Source organism: Amblyomma americanum, chromosome 5 (genome assembly GCF_052857255.1).
Source record: "Amblyomma americanum isolate KBUSLIRL-KWMA chromosome 5, ASM5285725v1, whole genome shotgun sequence".
Taxonomy (NCBI): Eukaryota; Metazoa; Arthropoda; class Arachnida; order Ixodida; family Ixodidae; genus Amblyomma; species Amblyomma americanum.
In genome coordinates, this window is record NC_135501.1 from 209073643 (window position 1) to 209095031 (window position 21389).

The 21389-nt window shown below is 47.4% G+C and overlaps 2 protein-coding genes across 2 annotated transcripts; both read left to right on the forward strand.

The window, feature by feature from the left end:
• The first annotated feature begins 8177 nt into the window (after window positions 1-8177).
• LOC144134548 (uncharacterized) lies at window positions 8178-10591 on the forward strand. Its single transcript, XM_077667452.1, has 3 exons — window positions 8178-8536; window positions 9388-9459; window positions 9894-10591. Exons 1-3 carry the CDS (start codon window positions 8467-8469, stop codon window positions 10589-10591), a joined length of 840 nt encoding a protein of 279 aa, XP_077523578.1. The 5' UTR covers window positions 8178-8466.
• Window positions 10592-15160: 4569 nt separating this feature from the next.
• Window positions 15161-20995, forward strand: LOC144135542 (uncharacterized). The gene has a single exon (XM_077668183.1). The coding sequence runs from the start codon at window positions 18926-18928 to the stop codon at window positions 19808-19810; it is 885 nt and encodes a 294-aa protein (XP_077524309.1). The 5' UTR covers window positions 15161-18925; the 3' UTR covers window positions 19811-20995.
• The last annotated feature ends 394 nt before the right edge of the window (window positions 20996-21389 follow it).

Genomic DNA, 21389 nt, shown 5'->3' on the forward strand with positions numbered 1-21389 from the left:
TGTCATAATGAAATCTTACAATATATGAAAAAATTACGTTCTTAAACTCTTCCCTGTTCAAGAATGCTTCAGCAAGAATTGTTAGATATTGTTGACTGGCAACGAGATAGCTTTTCTTGAGGGTCTTTTTATAGTGGCTTTTATGACATATGATTTTCTGTGATGTTTTTGTTGTTTGTATGCTCCGCGGGGTTGATTGCTTAGCTACACCGGGTATTTCAGCGAACACACAAAAGTTTCAAAAACAGGCTTTTTGGGATAAAAATATGGCTTTCGTGGCACAATATCACCAGTGTTGGCGGACAACAGAAAACCTGCGAATCGTCTTAAGTATTAAGCTTGTTAGCTTAATTTTAATAAATAACTTTTTAACTAGCAGAGTTAGACGCTTAGTTATATATAATATATAATTATATAATTGGTTTTTGGGGAAAGGAAATGGCGCAGTATCTGTCTCATATATCTTTGGACACCTGAACCGCGCCGTAAGGGAAGGGATAAAGGAGGGAGTGAAAGAAGAAAGGAATAGGTGCCGTAGTGGAGGGCTCCGGAATAATTTCGACCACCTGGGGATCTTTAACGTGCACCGACATCGCACAGCACACGGGCGCCTTAGCGTTTTTCCTCCATAAAAACGCAGCCGCCGCGGTCGGGTTCGAACCCGGGAACTCCGGATCAGTAGTCGAGCGCCCTAACCACTGAGCCACCGCGGCGGGGCAGACGCTTAGTTGCAATTAGATATTTGTAGCCGGTAGTTAGTAATAGCCATACCAGTTTTTAGAATTTTGAAATCGTGATTGCCCTTGGCGCTGTGGCTCGACAAAATTTCGCATTTTCGACTAGTTACGTGCAGTGGAGGGGTTGCTTTGCATGCATGCTTTCGAACGCGCATGTATTTTCGCACGATGTAGCCACATTTTGTCGAACTACAGCGGCGAAGGTAATCGCGTTCCCGAAATTCTAAAAACTGATATGCCTATTACTAACGACCGGCTACAAATCTCTCTTAAACCATTTGCCTATCTGTGACAGTTAAAAAGTTGTTTATCAGAAATTAGTTAACCAGCTTACTCTTTGAGAAAATTCACGAGCTTTCCGAAGTCCGCCAACATTGGTAATACTATGCTGCGAAAACCATATTCTTAACACAAAAAGCCTATTTTTGGAACAAGTTTTGAAAGTGTTCGCTGGAACACCCGGTATAATCTGCTCGCTTCGATAAGCAAGTACAGCACTTGTCTCCGTCTTCCGAGTCTTTGTCGTTGGCGCTGGTCGATTCAGTAGGACACCTTACCGACTTGCCCAAATGTCTACTCTTCTGAATCAAGAACAAGCAAGCAAAGGGAATAAATTGAGCTCTATGAAAGGCGAACAAAAGCGCACCAGAGTGGAGGGGCACTTTTCCATCCCGTGAAATGATGGTGATCCGACGAGTCGTGCAACTTACATTGTTCAAGTGAGCCAGCAACCATGTAAGCAAGTATAAAAACAAACCATAACGCAAAGAGTAGGGATGTTTGAGGAAACGTCAGTATCCTGCTTCGTATTGTGTATCCGTGTTCATGACACTTGAGAAGTTGGCGTAATCCGGATTAAAGTTGTATCTGACGTCTTCCACAACACTAACTTCAGATTGTGCAAAAAAAAGAGAAGAGGATTGTGGATGAAGGAAAAAACATGTCTAAGACGTTCATCCGTAGACTTCCAGCTCTACCTCAGAATGTCAGACAAGGCTAATTTATAGCTGTCAAAACACATCACGCAAACGACCACCACACACAGTGACATTGGACTAAATATCGAGGCTTTAAAAAATGAAAAAAAAGAAAGCTGGGAATTTGACCTCAGGCTTTCTAGCTGGCAGCGAAGACTGCGAGAAAAGTAAGATCAGGGCGCTCTGACAGTCTTCTATAATCTTCGACAACGTAGCGAACTAGAGCCGGACGTTCACGTTAGCACACCTTTATGGGCTGGGTTAGGGCATTTTACCAGGGGCATACTCTAGTCGTCCTTGTGGCCACCGTGTCCCCTGTGTCCTAAGCTGCCGACGCTTTGGGGCTCATTCACACTTGAGAGTCGCCGAGGTCGCGCGACCAGCAGTCGCCTGCGACTACGCCGCAGTTCGACAACACCGATGTTCACACTTCCATGGGCGACCTGCAGGTCGCCTTCTCGTTCGATTCTCGTTTGAAATGAGAACTCTTGGGAATGACGCCGTTCGCGCGCTTTCGAGAGTTTAGTCTGCTTTGGCCGCGTCACCTGCGCTTGCGCTTGACCCTCGAAAGTGCTCTGGTCCCTCGATATTAGCAATGTGCTGCGACGACCTGAGCGAAGAGCAAGATATAGCGGAAATGTGCACCGCGACCGTACAAGCGCCCTGCCAGCCAGCCTGGATGCCGGCCGCTAGCGTCAGAAAAAATGCGTTAGTATGTTGTTTGTTCGCGTTCATACCATGCTCTGGGAACTCGAAATTCAAAAATGAATCAATTTTGAGAGTCGTTGGCCAATACCGAGCATCTGGATACAAGCAAATTTCTTCTCATAGCCGCTCTGCTGCTGTTGCCCAAAGTGGCTCGATCGCCTGACGTCTGCTTTCTCCGCTGCTGAAGCCGTCACGGAAATCGAGCATATTTTTATATTATCATGAGACGGGGTTCACAATAAAGCCGTGACGAAAGTAGCATCTTGGTTACAACGCTGGTCAGTTCCGCAACGCCCTCAGCTGCGGCATCGATGTGAAACCGGCTAGGCTTAGCGACGACTACGGCAGCCAAGGAGCAGATAGCGCAGTTCGTCGCTCGGCGCACCCGCGAGCGGCGTCGTTGCCAAAAGCTCGGCTCGCTCGCTGATTGCTTCAGCGGTTTGCGACTTGCAGTCGCGGGGCTGCAAAATCGAGCAGCGAGCGACTGGCCCACGACTGTCGCTTTTCGACCAACGCGACCGTTTGCGATTGTCGCTTTTCGACCAAAACAGTCGCACGACCTCTGCGACTCTCACGTGTGAATGAACCTTTACACCCTTGAGGGAGAAGCTAGTGAGAGCACAGGGAAGTTGTCCGGCTTTACAGGCGTCGGGCCAGATCATGCAGCCGGACGATTCAAGAAAGCTACACATTAAAAAAAAAACGTAGTTTAAATTTAGTTAAAAATATGTTTCTCGAGTTGAGGTCATCGTAGTTTCTTATTTTATTTTTCCTGTCAAGTCAAGAGAACACACGTGACCCTGTGATGTCGTGACAACCTGAACTCCGGGTTGTGAGCAACCTACCTTCTAGACACCTTGATAGAGAATTGAAATAAAAAAAATCAGAAAAAATTGTAATATATGCAAATGCCGGCACCGTGACAGCACAGCGGATACTGCAGTTAGCACTCCGAATATGGCGATTGATGGATCGAGAACTGCAAAGAAATTGGCGCAGACACAGGCAGAAGTGGCAAAGAAGCTATGACTAAAGTGAAATCTGACGCAATAGAATTCCAGTCTGAAATTTACTTAAGCGTACCCATAGCGTTCTGTATGTACTTAGAAACAGCGCGATGAAACGCGGACACCACGAAGAAACGACACATACGAGCGCTGACTCACAACTGAATTTTTATTTTGGAGGAAAGATGCTTAGATAGAAGACATTTGAGAGGGTGGTTAACAGGGCTGCTGCAGCGATAACCGGCAATCAGTGTGGTCGCGTCACAAAATTTCAAAAACAGAAACGAATGAAGTAAGCGATAAAAGGACGGTGTAAAGAGCCGCAAAAAGGTGGTCAGGTGACAGTAGCAAAAACAAGAGCAATGAAAAATTACCCAGAAAGTGGGGTGGGGGAGAATGCGTGAAAACCATGAGGGACACAGATGGAAGAATTCCAGTCTGAAATTTACTTAAGCGTACCCATAGCGTTCTGTACGTACTTAGAAACAGCGCGAAGAAACGCGGACACCACGAAGAAACGACACATACGAGCGCTGACTCACAACTGAATTTTTATTTTGGAGGAAAGATGCTTAGATAGAAGACATTTGGGAGGGTGGTTAACAGGGCTGCTGCAGCGATAACCGGCAATCAGTGTGGTCGCGTCACAAAATTTCAAAAACAGAAACGAATGAAGTAAGCGATAAAAGGACGGTGTAAAGAGCCGCAAAAAGGTGGTCAGGTGACAGTAGCAAAAACAAGAGCAATGAAAAATTACCCAGAAAGTGGGGTGGGGGAGAATGCGTGAAAACCATGAGGGACACAGATGGAAAAATAAATAAAAAATGAAAGACGTAAAAGCTTTAAGAACGTGCCTAAAAAAGGGGGTGTTAAAGCGTTAAAAACTTATAAGACGCTGCGGAGGATAAAACAAGATAAAGGCGCTACCAACAAGGGATCAGTGAATCATTTAGCTGGAAGTGGCGCAAAAGAAACCTTAAGTGCTCATCAAGCCACCCAGAAAATGCAGTTCTTTTTCTGACGAGGAGAGGGATGCAAAAACAGAAACGAATGAAGTAAGCGATAAAAGGACGGTGTAAAGAGCCGCAAAAAGGTGGTCAGGTGACAGTAGCAAAAACAAGAGCAATGAAAAATTACCCAGAAAGTGGGGTGGGGGAGAATGCGTGAAAACCATGAGGGACACAGATGGAAAAATAAATAAAAAATGAAAGACGTAAAAGCTTTAAGAACGTGCCTAAAAAAGGGGGTGTTAAAGCGTTAAAAACTTATAAGACGCTGCGGAGGATAAAACAAGATAAAGGCGCTACCAACAAGGGATCAGTGAATCATTTAGCTGGAAGTGGCGCAAAAGAAACCTTAAGTGCTCATCAAGCCACCCAGAAAATGCAGTTCTTTTTCTGACGAGGAGAGGGATGCAGTGCTCACGCATTCTTCACCAGCATGATGAATTTGGAGGGCTTCGACAATTTCCCTCGTCAACCTATCTCGTCCTCGGCCGATAGTGGTGCAGCGATTGAAGTCAGGAGTGCAGATTCTTTCAGAGTCGTTTTCTGTGATTTTGCACTTCTTGCACTGCTTTGCCAGGTGCCCAGAAATGGCTATACTTTTTACGTTGTTTTGATGTTCTTGGAGACGGATATTGATGCACCTTCCCGTTTGACCGATGTACATCTTCCCGCATGACAATGGGACGGAGTAAATTATTCTGAATCACAGGGGACATATTGGTCATATTGGACAGGGAACATAATTTACTTCGTCCCAGTGCGCCGTTTCCTTTCCCCGAAAACCAATTATTATTATTATTATTATTATTATTATTATTATTATTATTAAGCAACCGCCTTTAGGCAGTTGCTGACCGATACCGTTCCTGCCCTGCCGTTCTACTCCCACATTCCCTGCCTGCCATTTAAGCGGGGACCGTCTCTCCCTCGTTCCGACAGTGCCAGGCAATCCCTTCTCTCCCCCTCACCCCAGCCATGCCTTGTGCGGATTGGCTTCGCCCCCACAGACCTGCTGTGGCTGGTCGACCTCTCGAAGAGAGCGGCCGCCGGCGTCAGCATACCTTTCACTTATAGGGGCTCCACCTGGCGAAGGTTTCGTCATTAATAAACCTTTGTCCACTCACTCGCTTAAATTACATTCTTCCTTTTCTTCCATTTTTTCGCACTGGTTTTATTTCATAACAAAAAACGGGGTAGCCGACTTAGGAGAACGTTGCCTACGTATTTTTAACAAATTAAAAGAAAAAATACCGCGGTAGCGACTAAACCACGAGGTCGAGAAGACCAAGGTTGCAGTGTATGTCGTGTGGGTTCTTGCGGCCTGTCGAGTTGTTTTACGATAGTGGTTGAACTGCGTGCGCAATTACGAGTGCGCATGCGCACTGCTTGAGTAGGAGTTGGCCGGGTACGATAGCCTACTAGTCGGAAGCCTGATCATAGTAGTCAATAAGAAAGGTGCCTGCCCCGCCAAGAACCACATTGCGACCCCTGAATAGATCGTGCGGTGAAAATGATGAATTTCATTTTGAAGCAGAGCCCCGGTGGGCGAGGCATCGGCTTTAATAATTCACCCTAGAACCCGCGAAACCCTGGCAGCCTCACAACGGCCTGGTCTAAGAATCTCATCGACAGCGTTCCTTCTTTCGCGAAAGCACCTCGGTGCATCTTCCGTGGGCAGAGCAGAACAAGAAAGAAAGAAATAAGAAAACAACGAAAAGAAAACAAACAGCGATGGCGTGGGGTAGGGTTAAGCGACTTTAATCGAGAAGGTAGGTAGAAGAGCTGCATTGTCTATACTTTTATTGCGTGTCCAAATCAGCCCCGGCGTAAATACAACAAAATATGCCAAAGGCACGCAACCATATCGTAATATGCAAAAACCATGTAAAAAGCAATAAAAAATCAGAGCTAGGAATAGAAAAGCGTGAAGAAACTGCCAAGCATTTGCAGCTATCGCGGCCCCAGATCAAAGGAAAAAAAAACCTGGCAGCAAAGGGGTGGAACTCTGTGTTTCGAATGTAGACGCGCGATGAATGCATGCGCGCTTGTGCATTAACTGCTGCAGCAAAGGCCACACGGAGGGCGCAGAAAATAAGGGAATCGACCGATCAGGGACTTCAAGCACAGCGACACGAAGAGCGAGGAGAGAAAATACACTACAGGAAATGAGATCGCAAGGATGGCAAGAGAAAAAAAGAAAGACGCAGCTCAGCAGAAAGAGGCACTGCTAAACACAGGATACAAAAATAACAAAGCCTTTCGGAAAAAAAAAAATGCTGACCGTCAGAACGTTGCAAAAATTGAAAGCTCTTTTTGTGCACTGAGCGTTTTGGACTCTATGAAGTGGCTGAAGCAAGAAATAAATCAAGAACTTGGGGCATCTGAACTCGGCTTTCGTTAAATGCAAAAGCTAAGGCCTGTATTGAGAAAAGCAGGCAAATGAGAATACGCAGCAGCAGCGGCAGCGGACGCCGTTCAGCGGGGAACGAGGTCACGAGTGCAGCGACTTATGTGAAAGCAGTGCGGGTGGCGCGAAGGGGAAAGAAAAAGGGAAATGTCGTTTGAAGGAGGATACCACAAAACTCACTTCGCGCCGCACTTCTTCCGGCCAGTCCGGATAAACAATTAGGAGGCAGAGAGAAGCGTGCGGCACAACGAAAGAATAAAGAACAACAGCTAAAGTGATGACCTAACGGAACGCGAAAAGGATAGCCCTCACTTTCCCATCAAGTGGGAAGAGCTGCTGCCTCGCGTCCCCGACGTCGCTGACACAAAGAAAGCCCTGCAACTCCTAACTGAATACGCGAATGCCGACGCGGACCGCACCAGACCCGAGACATAATGGCGGTTTTAGTTTGGTGCATTAGTTCACTCTTCTGTGCATGCTTTTCATTTCTCAGTCTTCTGCGCATACTTTTCATTTCTCGCTTATCCCTCCACCCAAACGCGTATTTCTCGGCGGTTTCGGTACGAAGTACCAACGCTATCTTCTTTTTCATGTTTACATTCTTATGCACATCCATCGGGCCTGGTCTCGTCTTCTGAAGGCCGTGCCCTTTTGCGACCAACCTCTTCACTCTAATAGTGTGCGGGAACACGACACAAACGAACAAGTAACGCATCCCGCCATCCTGCTCTTAAATGTCCACATTTATTCCCTCTCCTTTGTGCACGCTCGTCGCAGACACCTTAAATCACAACTATGTTGGAAAGCGCTGGTGGGGGGGGGGATGAGGAGAGATAGAAGGAAAGCAGGCCATGCCCTGCATGCCACGTAGATCCGGCATAAGAGAATGAGTGGCAGCGAGCCTAATTTTATTTATATAGTTGCCCTCAGGGCAGAATGGCATTACAGAGGGGAGTGGTTGAAACAAACCAACATTAAAAAAAACAAAAATAACGGTCATTATACAATAAGTATTCACGACAACGCAACAAGGTATCTACGTACGAAACCAGCGGCCATCGAACAAAGCAGTAAATGTGTTAAAAAACGAAAAAGAAAAATCCCCCAAAAATGAGAGCAGGAAATACATTGTTAAAGATTGGAAGAATAGAGGTTGCTGACAGCTGCGCGAAAAGCAGTGACATTCGTAATTCCAGCAATGACGCGAGGAAGGCGAGTCTAATTGTTGGAAGTGATGGGAATGGAGGAGGAGACATGGCAACGTTTAGTGCGAAGTGATGCAATTCGTACCTTGTGACGGTGAACAATGCGTGATGAAGTGTAGGGTGGTTGGGTTATGGTGTCTTCGACTGGTCGCTCCCGCGATCCGGTTTGGATCTGGCAGAGTGGGAGCCGCTCTCGCTCCGAGCGCATAGCGAGACTGGTCAAGCCGAATGGTCTGCGAATTCTTAGAGCGGAAGCGCAGGAGGCAGAAGGGGGCCGTCACTTCCGGAACCCCGCCGCGGCACCGCTGGTGTCAACACTCAACAGTAGCCGCACGTGGTCGCACTCAGTCTGCGTCGCAGTCGCCGCTTCTGCTTCACGTGTACCTGTCGCTACTTCGGCTGTCAGTCTCCGGCAAAAATGAGCGCCCCATGGGACCATTCTGGATATACTTCACCAGCCGAAGTCGTGTTGACTACAATGATCGACGGTAAGTCGGGCCTTATTTCTCTTCCGGACGAACAACGCGCTTCCGCGCCTTTTCGCAGCGGCGTTGTTTTGAGGGCTGTGGAAGTTTCTAGCGACGTACGACGCCGAAAGCAGCATTGTGGTTCTTTCCTAATATCGTGCGCGTTGGCGTGCGATTTCTAGTGTAAAAAAAAATGGACAATAACTTTTGCTATGGTGTGACTGTTTCCAACTTTGCGTTTTTTCCTTCCCTCGTGCTCCGTGCGTACGCACTGCACATTTTGTAGCAGCTCACGGAGGACGCTTGTGCACGTCTATTCCTAGCCTTACCATCTTCAGACAAACTTCAGTGCAATCTGTCTGCCCGGGAATGAATAATGGTCTTTGGTCGGCCGTTGGAATAAGCCTTCACCAATAACACTACTGGCGCGGCAGATAATTTTCTTCACGTGGCCAGCAGAAATGCGTAATCAACGTATGAAGTCCGTGTTCATAACACCCGTGTCAACTGCATGTCTAGCATCCTGCACTTACCTCGCGTGTCGCTACACAGCACACTCCCCGGGGTTTCAGCAGTGTGTGTCTGCGTGAAGCCTCTGAGTAAAAAGCGTAACTGGGTTGGCGGACACCTGAATCGTTCTGCGAGTAAACGGTGACGTCTACCTGCAAAACTGAGGCAGTTATGCGCCTTTCTTTTTCTCAAAAACAGCGCAAAGTTTAGACCCCTTTCATTTTGAGGAAAGGAAGGCCGTATAACTGGCTATCTGTGTCAGTGTGCCTAAAGAAATTAACGTGCTTTCGCGCAATATTTTGGGCTTGACAATGCTAAACTGCCAGTCATTTTTTTTTTATTTTGATGTTTTCTCTATGCAGAGGAGGAAGACCATACAATGCCTGAAGTTATGGACTCTTCAAAGAAGCCGAACGAAACTGCGGTGTCAATTGGTTAGTTCAGATACTAACTTTCCTGAATGCATGTTAATACCATAGCAATTCAGATGCAGTTGGCAAACCTGAGTTAGCTACCCTGCATGCATCAAATCAATTCGTCTTTCTTCCACTGTTATGCTTTAATGGTGAAGCTGCATGCTTATTTTTATGTACCCACAAAGAGGATGCCTTCATTTTACCTGGTGTGGTGAATATGCCTGAAAAAAAAATGAATGTAGAGAGCATGTATGCAATAATATATATCTGTTTGGTCATGCTTGAAAGTTTCACCTAGAGTTATACAACATACATAAAAAAGGTCTTAATAAAGATAAATTTCCAGGTGTAATGTATATTTCAACCAAATAAACAACACTCAAACTTAATTGTGAGACTGAATTCAAAAATGCCTAGAGAAGCTTGTTTCACCTATTTCTTTTCAAACGCAGCTTCATGGGATGAACGCCAAACAAAGCTGCTTCTGGACTACTATGCACGCTATGCCAGAGACGTGGGCCCACTCAAGAAATTTCGCAGCAAGCGAGCTATGTTCGAGCAAATTGCCTGCGATATGTTCGGCATTCTCGGCATTCATCGCACTGCTGTGCAGTGCGAAACACGCTTCAAGACAGTGTCAAAGCGGAAGAGGAACGAAGAGAAGCACAATAATACATCAGGAAATTCCCGCTGCCGCGTGGAATATGAGCAAGAGTTTGATGCCATAAAGGCTATAGATGACAGCTTGGAGCCGGAAGTCTTGCGCGGTGTGGACACCGTGAGGTATAAGAAAGCGTCGACTTGTAAAGCAAGTCCTCGACCATCAACCAGCGCAGACGTCCAGGAAAACTCGGAGTTCAGTGGTGATACCCTGTCTTTGATATCATCAGGGGGAGACTGTTCATTTGAAGCCGGTACAGATTCGCAGGACGAAGAGACCAAGAAAAAAAGAGCCGACCGGAGGTTGCGCCCAAGCAACTCTAGAATGCAACACCTGCAGTTGTTCTTTGACGAAATGAACAAACTGCACAGGGAGAAAGAGAAAAAAAAGGAAGATAGAGAACAAAGGAAGGAGCAAAGGCATCAGGAGCTGCTAAAAGCTCATTCCGAACATATGGCACTTTTGAAAACTCTAGCAGAAAAGGAGTAGCATCCAGAACTTGGTTTGAGGTGTACAGCCCCTGTCAAAAGAATATACCCCAAGGGGTTTGCTTTTAAGCTATTCAGTTGGGATCCCTAGCGCATTATTTGAGGAGACTGGCCTCCCTAACGCCGAGCGAGAAGCTGTATAACACTAGACAACACTCCCCGTGGCAGACTAAAACTCCTAGAACAAACTACGGATTACAAATGATTGCCTTCCAGTTGCCTAAACACCTAAACACGTTACATCATAAAAATATTGACATAATTAGTACGCCGATCCGTGACCTTTGTAAACATTTCCTGTGTTTCAAAAATTAGTCTGCTTTTATAATCTTTTCATTTTTCCTTTTTATTCAGTGTTTGCATCAAAAGTTTGTAGTACTAATTTTGTTATTGTGATACTGTTGCACAATATGTATTCTTTGTTCCGCTGATGCCTTTGTATATGTAGGGGCCGAGGGCTCGTCAAGCCTTGCTGGCTTTTTTCCTCGGCCCTTTTCATCGTTGTGATGAATAAAACTCTATTATTATTATTATTATTATCTAGCAGTCCAAAGCTTGGGAGGACTGAGGACATGAAGCCATACCTTTTTTTGAGAGGTTATGGTCACTGAGGATGCATACAGGATGCCTCACAAGCAAACCCCCTTGGGCCGAATACTTTTGACGGGAGGTACATCTCCCGTCAAAACTGATTCTAATTTATTTACACACTTTTTCTAGCATGCAATAAATGTCTGCTTTGATCTCATTTTTCATACAATCGAAGCATGTCATTTGTAAAACGATTTGACAAGTAGTAGTAGTAAATGGTTTATTAAAATAATAATAAAAAGGAAGGAAAAGATTTTCGCTAGCCCCGGCATCTGCCATCAATACTGAAGCACCCGAGCTGGGGCAGCGGAAGTAAAGGATAGCAGGCCGAATGGAGAAATTAAATGAAAGAGGTGAGGGGACAGGAAGAGAGGATAAGGAGAAAACTTAGTATATACAAAAACTATTTATACAATAATATGTACAGGTTGCATGCGTCGTGAGTTCATGATGAAGCAAACTTGACAAGAAGAAAAACATTTGATGTGCAATAAATGTTTCTACAACAAAAACTTGATCTCTGTGAATGCAGCTTATAGGTTCTCGGCCAAGGAATTTCTCTTCAATTCGCCCAATCGGCGAAGAGCGCCTTCGCTTTCGGACACAGGCTGTCGACTTGCCCTTAGCTCTGCTAGGCTGAGCCTGTTGTGAAGGGCAGCATCAATTCTTCTTTCTTTTCTCTCATCATCTGTCAGCAAATCATTGACGTCAAAGTCACCTCCATCCAAGCATATGTTATGGAGCACACAGCATGCTACGACGAACTTTGTTATTTTGTCTACAGTTGTAAACTCAACGTAGCGAAGCTGCCGAAACCTTTGCTTCAGCATTCCAAAAGCATTTTCAATGATCACCCTTGTAGTTGCATGGCACTGGTTGTAATTAGTTTTGGCTGCTGTCATCGGCCCGTAGTGCTTGAATGGCGTCAACAAGTGCTCTCTAATGGGATAAGCGGCATCACCTAAAATGTGGAATTTGTTGACTTCGCACAGTGTAGGCAAGTCTTCGTGCACCGGAGACAGCCTCAACACTCGTGCATCATGCACTTTGCTTGGTGGCCCGGTAAACACATCCATGAATTTTCCTCTTGCATCGCATATTCCTTGCATAGTTATTGACACCTGATCATGTCTATTTATGTAAGTAGACCTGATCTTGTTGCTAGGGCACCGTATTGGTATGTAGGTCCCATCAATACATCCAATGACATTTGGAAAGCCTGCAAGCTGGAAAAGACGAGACAGCAACAGTTACAATGGGAAAGCCAGGACCTTCACCGTGGTTGGTCAATGAAACTGCTCAAGCATGGTGGTATAACTCTGTGGCAAATGGGGGAATTTAGTTACATGACAGCAGTGTGCAAGCTTAGGCAAAACCAACCGGTAACTAGTTTTTGCTTCTGAGCATTTTCTATTTGCCTCAGTTTTACATGTAAGAAAGGAGCATTCTTCAGCATGCTTAAGTCAAAAGCTAGAAAATTTAATGCATGAAATGCTTCAACATTTAAACATATGCATTGTTTACACTGCATTAAGCCCAAGGATCATGAACATGGCATTGGTGAAATCAGTTATTCAAAGTTTAACAGTAGGCTAAGAGGGATTTAAACACTCACTTTCCGGAAATCTTCAGCCAACCTGTCCTTATCTGATGAAAAGTGAATCACATTCGAAGCGATGTGGCACAGAAAATCCAGGACCCTATTTATGACCACTAGCTGGGTTGACTCTGCCATGTTGAACAGGACAGAACACTCTCGCATCGATGCCTTGTTGGCAGCATACCTGTTAAATAAATACAGTAATTATAATTTACCAAACCAGCAGTCACTATCAAACACTCTTGCAGTTACATGATGAATAGAATTCATGATAATTTAGTAGAGCTATTCTGAGCAAGCCTTGCTACATTTATCGTCTTTAAAAATTTGTTCATAGCATGTCCTTGTGTGCCAAATAAAAGCATGCTGGGATCTAATAAGAGGTATCATCGATTTCTTTTTCCTCAGCACTCTTTTCAAGTGCATACAATACAATAATTTTATAGAAGTAACCAAGGCTCCATTTTAGAACGCGTGCTGTAGAAAGAAAAAAAAAAGAAGTGGAAACATGCTGAGGGAGCTTTGAGCTCAAGTCAAGCTGCCGTTCCTTCGGGCAGTTTTTACTCACCAACCACCTCTTTGATGGAAATAAACTCTATTATTATTATACTATAATTAAGCACATATTCAACTGGAAGAAACTATAGCAAACGTGAGTACGACATGAAAACATTAGTGAGATTGCATATCTTGTTTTGCATCCACAAACAGTCACACAGCTCAGAAAAATTTTTCATCTATCACGCGCAGTATTCGCATCCCCACCAAACGTTTCTCATTTTCTTGGTGCTTAAAATGAAGCTCACCAGACAAAGGAAAGAATGTGTTCCTCTGGCGTCTTTGCCGGAGAACCGCCGTGGTGTCTATTCGACGGGAAACATTCAGATTCCTCGAACATCGCAATGAGGTCATAGCATGCCTGGCGTCTCAGGCGGAAATTCCTGCGGAACTGTAAAACATCATTACTCATCGGACCATACTCGCGCATAAACACTTACCTCTTCTCCGGAGTAGTGTTTCACCACTGTGCAGACATAGTCAGCAACCTTCGGCACACACAGTGGCACGCTGAAGATTTCTTTAAACATCGCCTTGTAGACAGCACTGTCGTCCTCGTCTGAGCTGCTGCTGGAATCGCTGTTGTTATGTGCTAGATGTGACAGCAACACAGACGGCATTCCAAGCGTAGTTAACCGGCGCCTCTTGGACATTTTTTTTGTTTCACACAGCGCGGCCCACGCAAAACACAACTCAGCAAGGACGCTACAAATGCGTGACTACACCAAAAGCCGACACTTGCTTCTGCCTACGAGTAGGGAACGCCGCGGTTAACTCGCACCGCTTCCGCGACGTAGCGGAAGTGGCTCTGTCACGTGAACACATCTCGGAGCCGCTCCGACTTTTTTCTCGGAGCGCGTCAGAGCGCTCTGAGCTGGAGGCGAGCGCTCAGAAACAACCAGCCGAATGTAGTCAGAGCGCCCGGTTTCGACCAGCCGAATGTGCGGCCGCCTCTCAGAGCGCTCTAGAGCGATCTAAAGCGACCAGTCGAAGACACCAATAGAAGTTTTTGTCTGAGATGTAGGTTCTAGTGGAAAATCTTGTGGAATAAACATAGCCGAAATACTTTTCTACCTTCGGTTAGAATGATAGGGAGGCTTTAAAGCAACCCTTTCCTTAAAGAGATTCCAGTTCGCGTTGACCTTGCGTTCACAAAACCCTAGTGAGAAGTTAATTAAAGAAAGGCATAACTCCTGATTAATAGTGACAAAATCAGCTTTGATATAATCCCTGGTGCCTTTTACTTGTTTATCGCCAGTAAGAACAGAAATGTTTAGTTTATAATGAAGCAACGAATGATCACTTTACCCGAGATTGTACGAAGCAGAAGTGACGAGGACTGGCGAGTTGGTTAACACTAGATCTAACGACTAGATCGACGATGACACAGGTCGGGTTGCTTCAGGGACAAGTTGTGATAGATTAAAATTGGATTAAAACTGGAACGCGTGTTAAGAAAGTTACATTTTTTCACGTCTATTTTGTGCACCTGGCAGACGGACGCTCCAGAACCCACAATCTTTCGTTTTTCCTAAGCTGGAGCGATGTAGGAGGCAGCGGCGGCACCGCTTCCCAAATTCTTTTCTTGTTCATTTCCACACCACCAATCCTTCCCCAGTAACGACCGAATCTGTTGCTTTCCTCATTTGCCTTAGCCCGCCTTTCCCTCGCTCTTCGCCATCTTCTTCTGCGGACGCTCTCCGCATCCTTCCCTCTGACCCAGTTTTTCTGGCCGCCTCCCTTTCTTCCCCTTTATACTCCCCTCCTCTCCCGCGATCATGCGGGAGCCGCGGGAGTTCGGGAGCAGGGCCAGTCACTCCATCCCGCGCTCCCGAAGCGAGCGGAGCTCCGGCATGGAGCTCTTCGAGCTCTGCCAGCGAATGTATTCCGGCGTTGACTGGAGAAGGCCTGCTCGGCTCTGCTCTGTGGACTCGTTCTGCGGCGCTGCGCACTTCTGTCGCACAAAGCAGACGCAATAGGCATGGTTTTATTGGCATCAAGCAGACGGAATAGGCGTTTATGTATTGTCATCAGAGGCGCGAAAATACCGTGGTTGTGCATTGTTTTCAAACTTCCTGTGCAGTGCGGATCGTTTCGGCGAGTTTGTGCTTGGGACGTACACAGCCACAGTGCCTCTGGGAGTGACGAGACTGAGGAAAAGAAAGGGATTGCCATTTCCACTTGGTAAGAGCCCGGAAATTTTACTTTTCGGGATCACTGAGCGAATTGTGTGACTTCAAAACGTGTGTGATGGACACGTTTGTGCAGTGAAACCACAAGCGAAACAGAAGAAAAGATTCCTGCTGCAAGATTTTTGGGCTGACTGGAAACTGAGGCCAGGGAGTAATTTGCTAAAGGAGTTGAAGCCCTACCACTTGCGAATATGGGTTATGTCGGGTCGGTAGGCTTGACGAACTTTATTCGGACGGTTGGCTAAGAGACTAACAGGCTGCGAGTGAAGCTCATTTAAGAAGTATTTTGTGGATACGTAGGACGCTTAACGATTCCGGACTGTTGAATCGCCTTGGTGAGGGAAACCACCCTGTTGACGGCAGTGCAGCTCTCCTGGGAGCCCCATATCTTGAGTGGAAAGCTTGCTGGAGACGATGCAATCTTAAGAAGGCCAAGGACATCCAAGCGTGGGCTTCCGCCACCAGGAAGCGAGCACACGAAAAAAAAAGAAAGAGAAGGAAGGAAGGGAGGGCATGAAGCTGCGTTTTAAGTGACAGGTGTCTTCCCTTGTCTAAGAATAGCCCTCCAATTTTTTGAGAAAACGAAAAGAAAGCTTTTCAAACTACAGTATCAACGTAAGCAAACTCCGCATTATCTTCAAATACTGGCGCAACAACAAGGACAGCCTCGCTGCATTCGGAGTCGAAGACATCTCGGACAACGTAAGCGCCTTCTCCTCTATCTATCTGTGTTTACCCAAACGCCGTAGCCTGCAGTGCCGGTGAATTCGCGTTAACCTCACCGTATTCGAAAACGCACTTCAAGACGGCTGAAGAACTAACTGGCCGCGTTTTCTCTTCGTGTCACCGCAGCTCGTAGCGAGTGTTTGCTCTGTGGCTACATGGGGACAGGATGTATCCGCTGGGCCACCCAGGTGTGAAATCAAGGTGTCTACCATCGCTGAGCGGAATTCCGTCAACACGGGCAGCCAGAAAAGACAAAGAGAAGAACAGCAGGTAGATCAAAGAGCCTTGCACCAAGTTGTTGGTTCTGGTGCAAGAAGTTTGAACAACCTGATGGTCGTGGAAACACCCCGCAGTATTTAGATGGACGCGTTGAAGAACGCCACAATGAAGTAAGAGCTGGCGATGTGCTCCACACTGACCACAAGGGCCGCATCGCAGTGTTCCAGACTTGTAGCTAGCCTTCGCATCCTCTCTCAGTATTTCGGGAAATTATGCGCTGTGGGTGAGAGAAGAAGAACGCGATAGAAGAAATAATCTAGGGACCACAGCTATGACTTGCCCATATTGCTCGAGTGCTTGTCCACCAACTTTGCAGCTCAAGCCGGCTTTGTACTCTGACATGGCTAGAGAATGTTGGAAGTGTACATTTGGTCGATGTCAGAGCGCGGGCAAACGTTGCTTTGAGTTCGCATACCCACCGAGTGCATCGGCCGCCCATCAGTCGGTAAGCGCTTGCAGCAGAGATGAGCCCTATCAGTCCAAGAACAGTGGCGGAAAGGGATTGGTGATGCGATGTCTGCAGTTATTCGGGTAGAAATGTCGCGGCTGTTCTGATCGGGATTGCGGAACTCGGGCCCGCGTGTCTGCAAAAGCTCTCAATGAAGACAATGCACCTGTAGGCGCGATAACCTGATGCGTGGACTGAACGAATACAGGAGAAGAGGCCGTGATAGCCTGTGGAAGATGGTTTCTTTGCAAGAAAGAAGGCAAGACATCGAGCATACATGACATACACTTTGAAGCATGCACGACAAACTGTGGTTGATGCTTTACTCGGGCAATTAAGTAGAGCTGGGCCGCACAACATTTCTGGAAAAACAAGACGTCTCCAGTAGGAGCCTGATGCGGAAACATGGAATCGCCTTGAAGGCTGAAGTGTTCAGCATAGCGAAAGGCACTTATGGCTCTTTTCATGCATTGAACGGCAGTTGTAAACGGAAACAGTGTTTCAGAGTACGGAGCGAACGCGTGCATCGTGTGTGCGTCACCTATACATGTGAACGACGCTGAACTTAAGTGTCGATCGCTCTAGAACGTATATTATCCGGCACGCCTCTACTCGGCCGCTGTGAACACAGTCCACCGTCACCTCGCAAGTACATAGAAATTCGGTTCATTTGTGCTCTCAGAGAACGAGACTATAAAGAAAGTTGCGAAGAAACCTTTAAACTGGACCCGGCGCAGGTGCAAATATGGCTTCAGAAGCACGTGCTTTTTGTCGCAGAATTGGTTGATAGCGCAATAAGATTAGAATCTTGCTCAGACGTAATATAGTGCCAAAAAGGGGCTGCGGATTGCGTTGTGACTGAAAAAGAACCGGAAGAAACATAAAACCGGTGTCAAGTGCTTTCAAAGGCCGTTTTGGGAAAGTTCGGGGACAAAGAAGCTCTTCCGTGGTCCCAACGAGAAGATAGCAGTTTCATCAACGAGGCGCAGATTCTTGAAGTGATATCGAGCTCGGCCTGAAAGAAAGGCCCCATTGAGAGCAAAACCTACTTCATGATATACTTCTTGTGCAGCTGTAGCTTGCGCCTGTCTCAGCACTGCTTCTTTAACGCACCTTTTTTCTTCTTTTCAATAGTTGTGGTGTGGACAGAGATCGAGCCGTTCGATTAGGATTGCTGCAGTCTTGACGGCTTCCGTTCGTGGCTACGCACGATGGATCCTTTCAAGCTGTTACAGCGAGCAAAATAACTCATCGTTGAAAAAAAAAATCGGAAAAAGAAAAAAACCACGGAAGCAGGAATGCAATGTTCATAGGACTTTGTAATAATGTTAAAGAAAAAAAGGAATAAGACGTAGAAAGCATTGGAGAGCTTTTAAGGGAAAGTGCTTCGAAAAGACGGAAAGCGACGATAGCGCAACCTCTTTCGTTGCCGAAGTCCCCCCTGCGAAAGAGTGACGAGCGCAAGCTGTGACTGGAAACCATTACAGAGAAGAAAAAAATCATCTAGGGCGTTTCTCAAGAAAGTAGAATTTCTGCGTCCTGCAATACGGGGCTGTCACTCGCCGGGTGATGACGTCCAGAAACTTATCCGGCACTGCCGTGCGCAAGTGTTACTGAATGGGATAGCGGAGCTGTCGTCTCTGCGAGAAATGTTTTCTGTTACTGTGGCCTTTTAGTTCGTGACGAGAAAGGAAACTTTTAGTTTGTGTTGGTCTTAACTCTGACTGCTACTGTTCGCCAGGGCTCCGTCTACGAAGGTCAACAACTGAAACGACGCTTCTTGGTGCTCTTCCTTCGTATCAGACATCCACGTGCCTTCGGCCTGATTGAGTTCCTTGCGGTGAAGATTCTCTTGACTTGAGACTTGGGTCACAGGTGGATGTCCTCTGTAGGCGAGCCTCAGATTTGCCGGGCGTCAGATGCAGCCCGTAACGGTTTCGAATGGTGAGGGTTAGCACGCGTCTCTCCCTCAAGCCAGACCCTGTCCAGTGCAGCCGGATGCTCGTGCTGCTCGCCAGCCTCTTCATCGCCGCGCTGGGAAGCGGTGGTGGTGTCGACTGCAGCAGCGGAAGTGTCGTCAGCGCACACTCGGCCTCCTCCGCGCGACGTCACCTGACTTGCGATGACGCCGAGCAGGACTGCATCGGCCGGCTCACCTGCGGCATGGCCTTCCACGGCCACCGCCTGGACTGCAGGCGGGAGCTGGCCGGCCGCACGCCGGGCCGCTGCTCGGTCCACTGCCGCCAGTCCCTCGTCTCCCTGGCGAGCACCGAGGAAGGCTACGCGTACATCGGCTGCGAGTGCGGCCCGGACGATTTCTGCCGCGCACTGAGACTGCGGCTGGCGCCCTGCTGGTGGCAGAAACCGTGCGTCTCCGGCGCCAGCAACGCCACTGCTGGCTTCCAGATCCCCAGTGGCCTGACGTTGATCGCTTCCTCGTCGTCCACGTCCTCCGCAAGACCGCAGTGTTCGCAGCTGGCCCAGGACTGCGTCTCGGACCCGGTGTGCTCGGTGGCGTGGGACTACTACCGGCGCTTCTGCCACGAGGTGCTCGAGGGTGTGGCGGAGAACTGTCCCAACCGCTGCCGCAACAGCGTACGCGTCCTGTTGCAGATGGAGAAGGCCCACAGGCTCCTGGACTGCGCATGCGACGGCCGAGTCACGCGGGTAACATGCGGCAATGAGCTGAACAGGATACGCAGAAGATGCTTCCGCATGGACGGCATTGGACCGAGCAGCGGCGGTGGTCAGCCGAGTTTTGACAGTGTCCTGGCACTCGCGGTGTTGGTGGTGGTTCGCCTTGTCGCTCGGTGGTGCGCCTGGTGACGCCGAGCAACGCGCGTGGAGTGGGCTGACAGGCGGTGAAATAATGCTGGCCCGAAGGACGCATTGACGCAGTGAAAAGGAAGAAGGAAAAGCCCCGCCGACAAAGTTTACAGACTTGAGGTGAATCTAAATGCAATATATACCGTCGAACGCTAAACAATACTTGCCACTGTTAACGCTGACGTTTCAGGCATCGCTTTGACTTAAAGCCAGCTCCGTTTCCACTTATTCATGAATGGAATTTTTCTGTGTCCTTCGTTGCTTCGTTAACACTTTATGCAGGTCAATGAACGGACGGCCGCAATTACACGAGTCTACCCCATTCCGCCAAATTATGTCGATTTAGTTTAAAAAGTCTGTGAATTGAAAGGAGGGTCGACACCTCTCGCGAATAATGGGTCGTTATTCGCAACGTGCACTATTCACTAGCGTTCTCCTGCGTGAAAGCGCCCCGTAACGGTCAGCGGTTGTGTGCTCGCCTGTCATAACAGGGGAGGAAACGAAAGCTTTAACCACGACAGACGACGACAAGGACAGAATCGTCGCTCTGCATCAGGGTCGGCATATGCTTGAACAAAAGCGTTAGTCAGTTCTAGTGGGCTAACGGAAAATGTGCAATGTACTCTTCGGTTCATGACTTCATGGTCATGACACGTACTGTCCGGTTCATGACTGTTCGGCATCGATGCTGTGACCGGTCGCGATATAGTCGGCTGAGACCATCCGCCTAAACTAGCAAGCGTGACTCGCCGGCCTAGATGGTGACTCGTGGCGTCGAAAACGGAAACAGTGCGACGTTTAAGACAAGGACCTGGAAAAGCGGGGGTGTTTGTATACATTCTGTCGTCCTCCTCTTGAGGTCGCGCTTGTTTCCGTTTTTCGCTGCCTAAACTTGGAAACGATGGCAGTAGAGGTGGCGTACGACCATGAACCGATATCGCGCCCACAAACCGGGATTTGAGAAATAAGTCCTTTGGAGCTGAATTATTGCGCACAGATGAGTTTTGAGTGTAGAGCTGAGCTAGTCGATGCGCTGCTCAGAATATTTCAGCAGTGGCAAGGAGCTGAGCAGCGTTGTACCCGTCTTTTTGTCCCTATTCTTTCGTCGTCCTTTCAACTGCTCCAGTGTTCCGAGACAGGTGAATGTTAGTACTAATTATTCCCCTGTACACTGTTTCCTATCTACCTTGAATAAAACAGTTTTTCCGATACCTTCTCTTGTACTTATTTATGTTAAATCTTCCGCTGTTCGTAGCCATCCAATTAGACTGCATTGAAGTCAATAAGTGCAGCAATGAACGGCTCCTGCTGCTCGGAAAGCCTTCTACAGACGATAGGAAACGTTTCAGGACGTAATTAATCTAACCACAGCAAACACAGCCATCGAAATGGATCTCTCGAAGAATACCCCAGGACTTGCCTCACACCTGAGGAATACCTCAGCAATGGGCATGCCCCGCATTTCTATCGGCTTCTGATGTATTACATGCGCACCAGAAGTAAAACGCAGCATGTGAGCGCTGGCTAGACTGGGAAAAAATAGCGCGCTCTATCAGCTGATGCGCAGCAGAGAGCGACG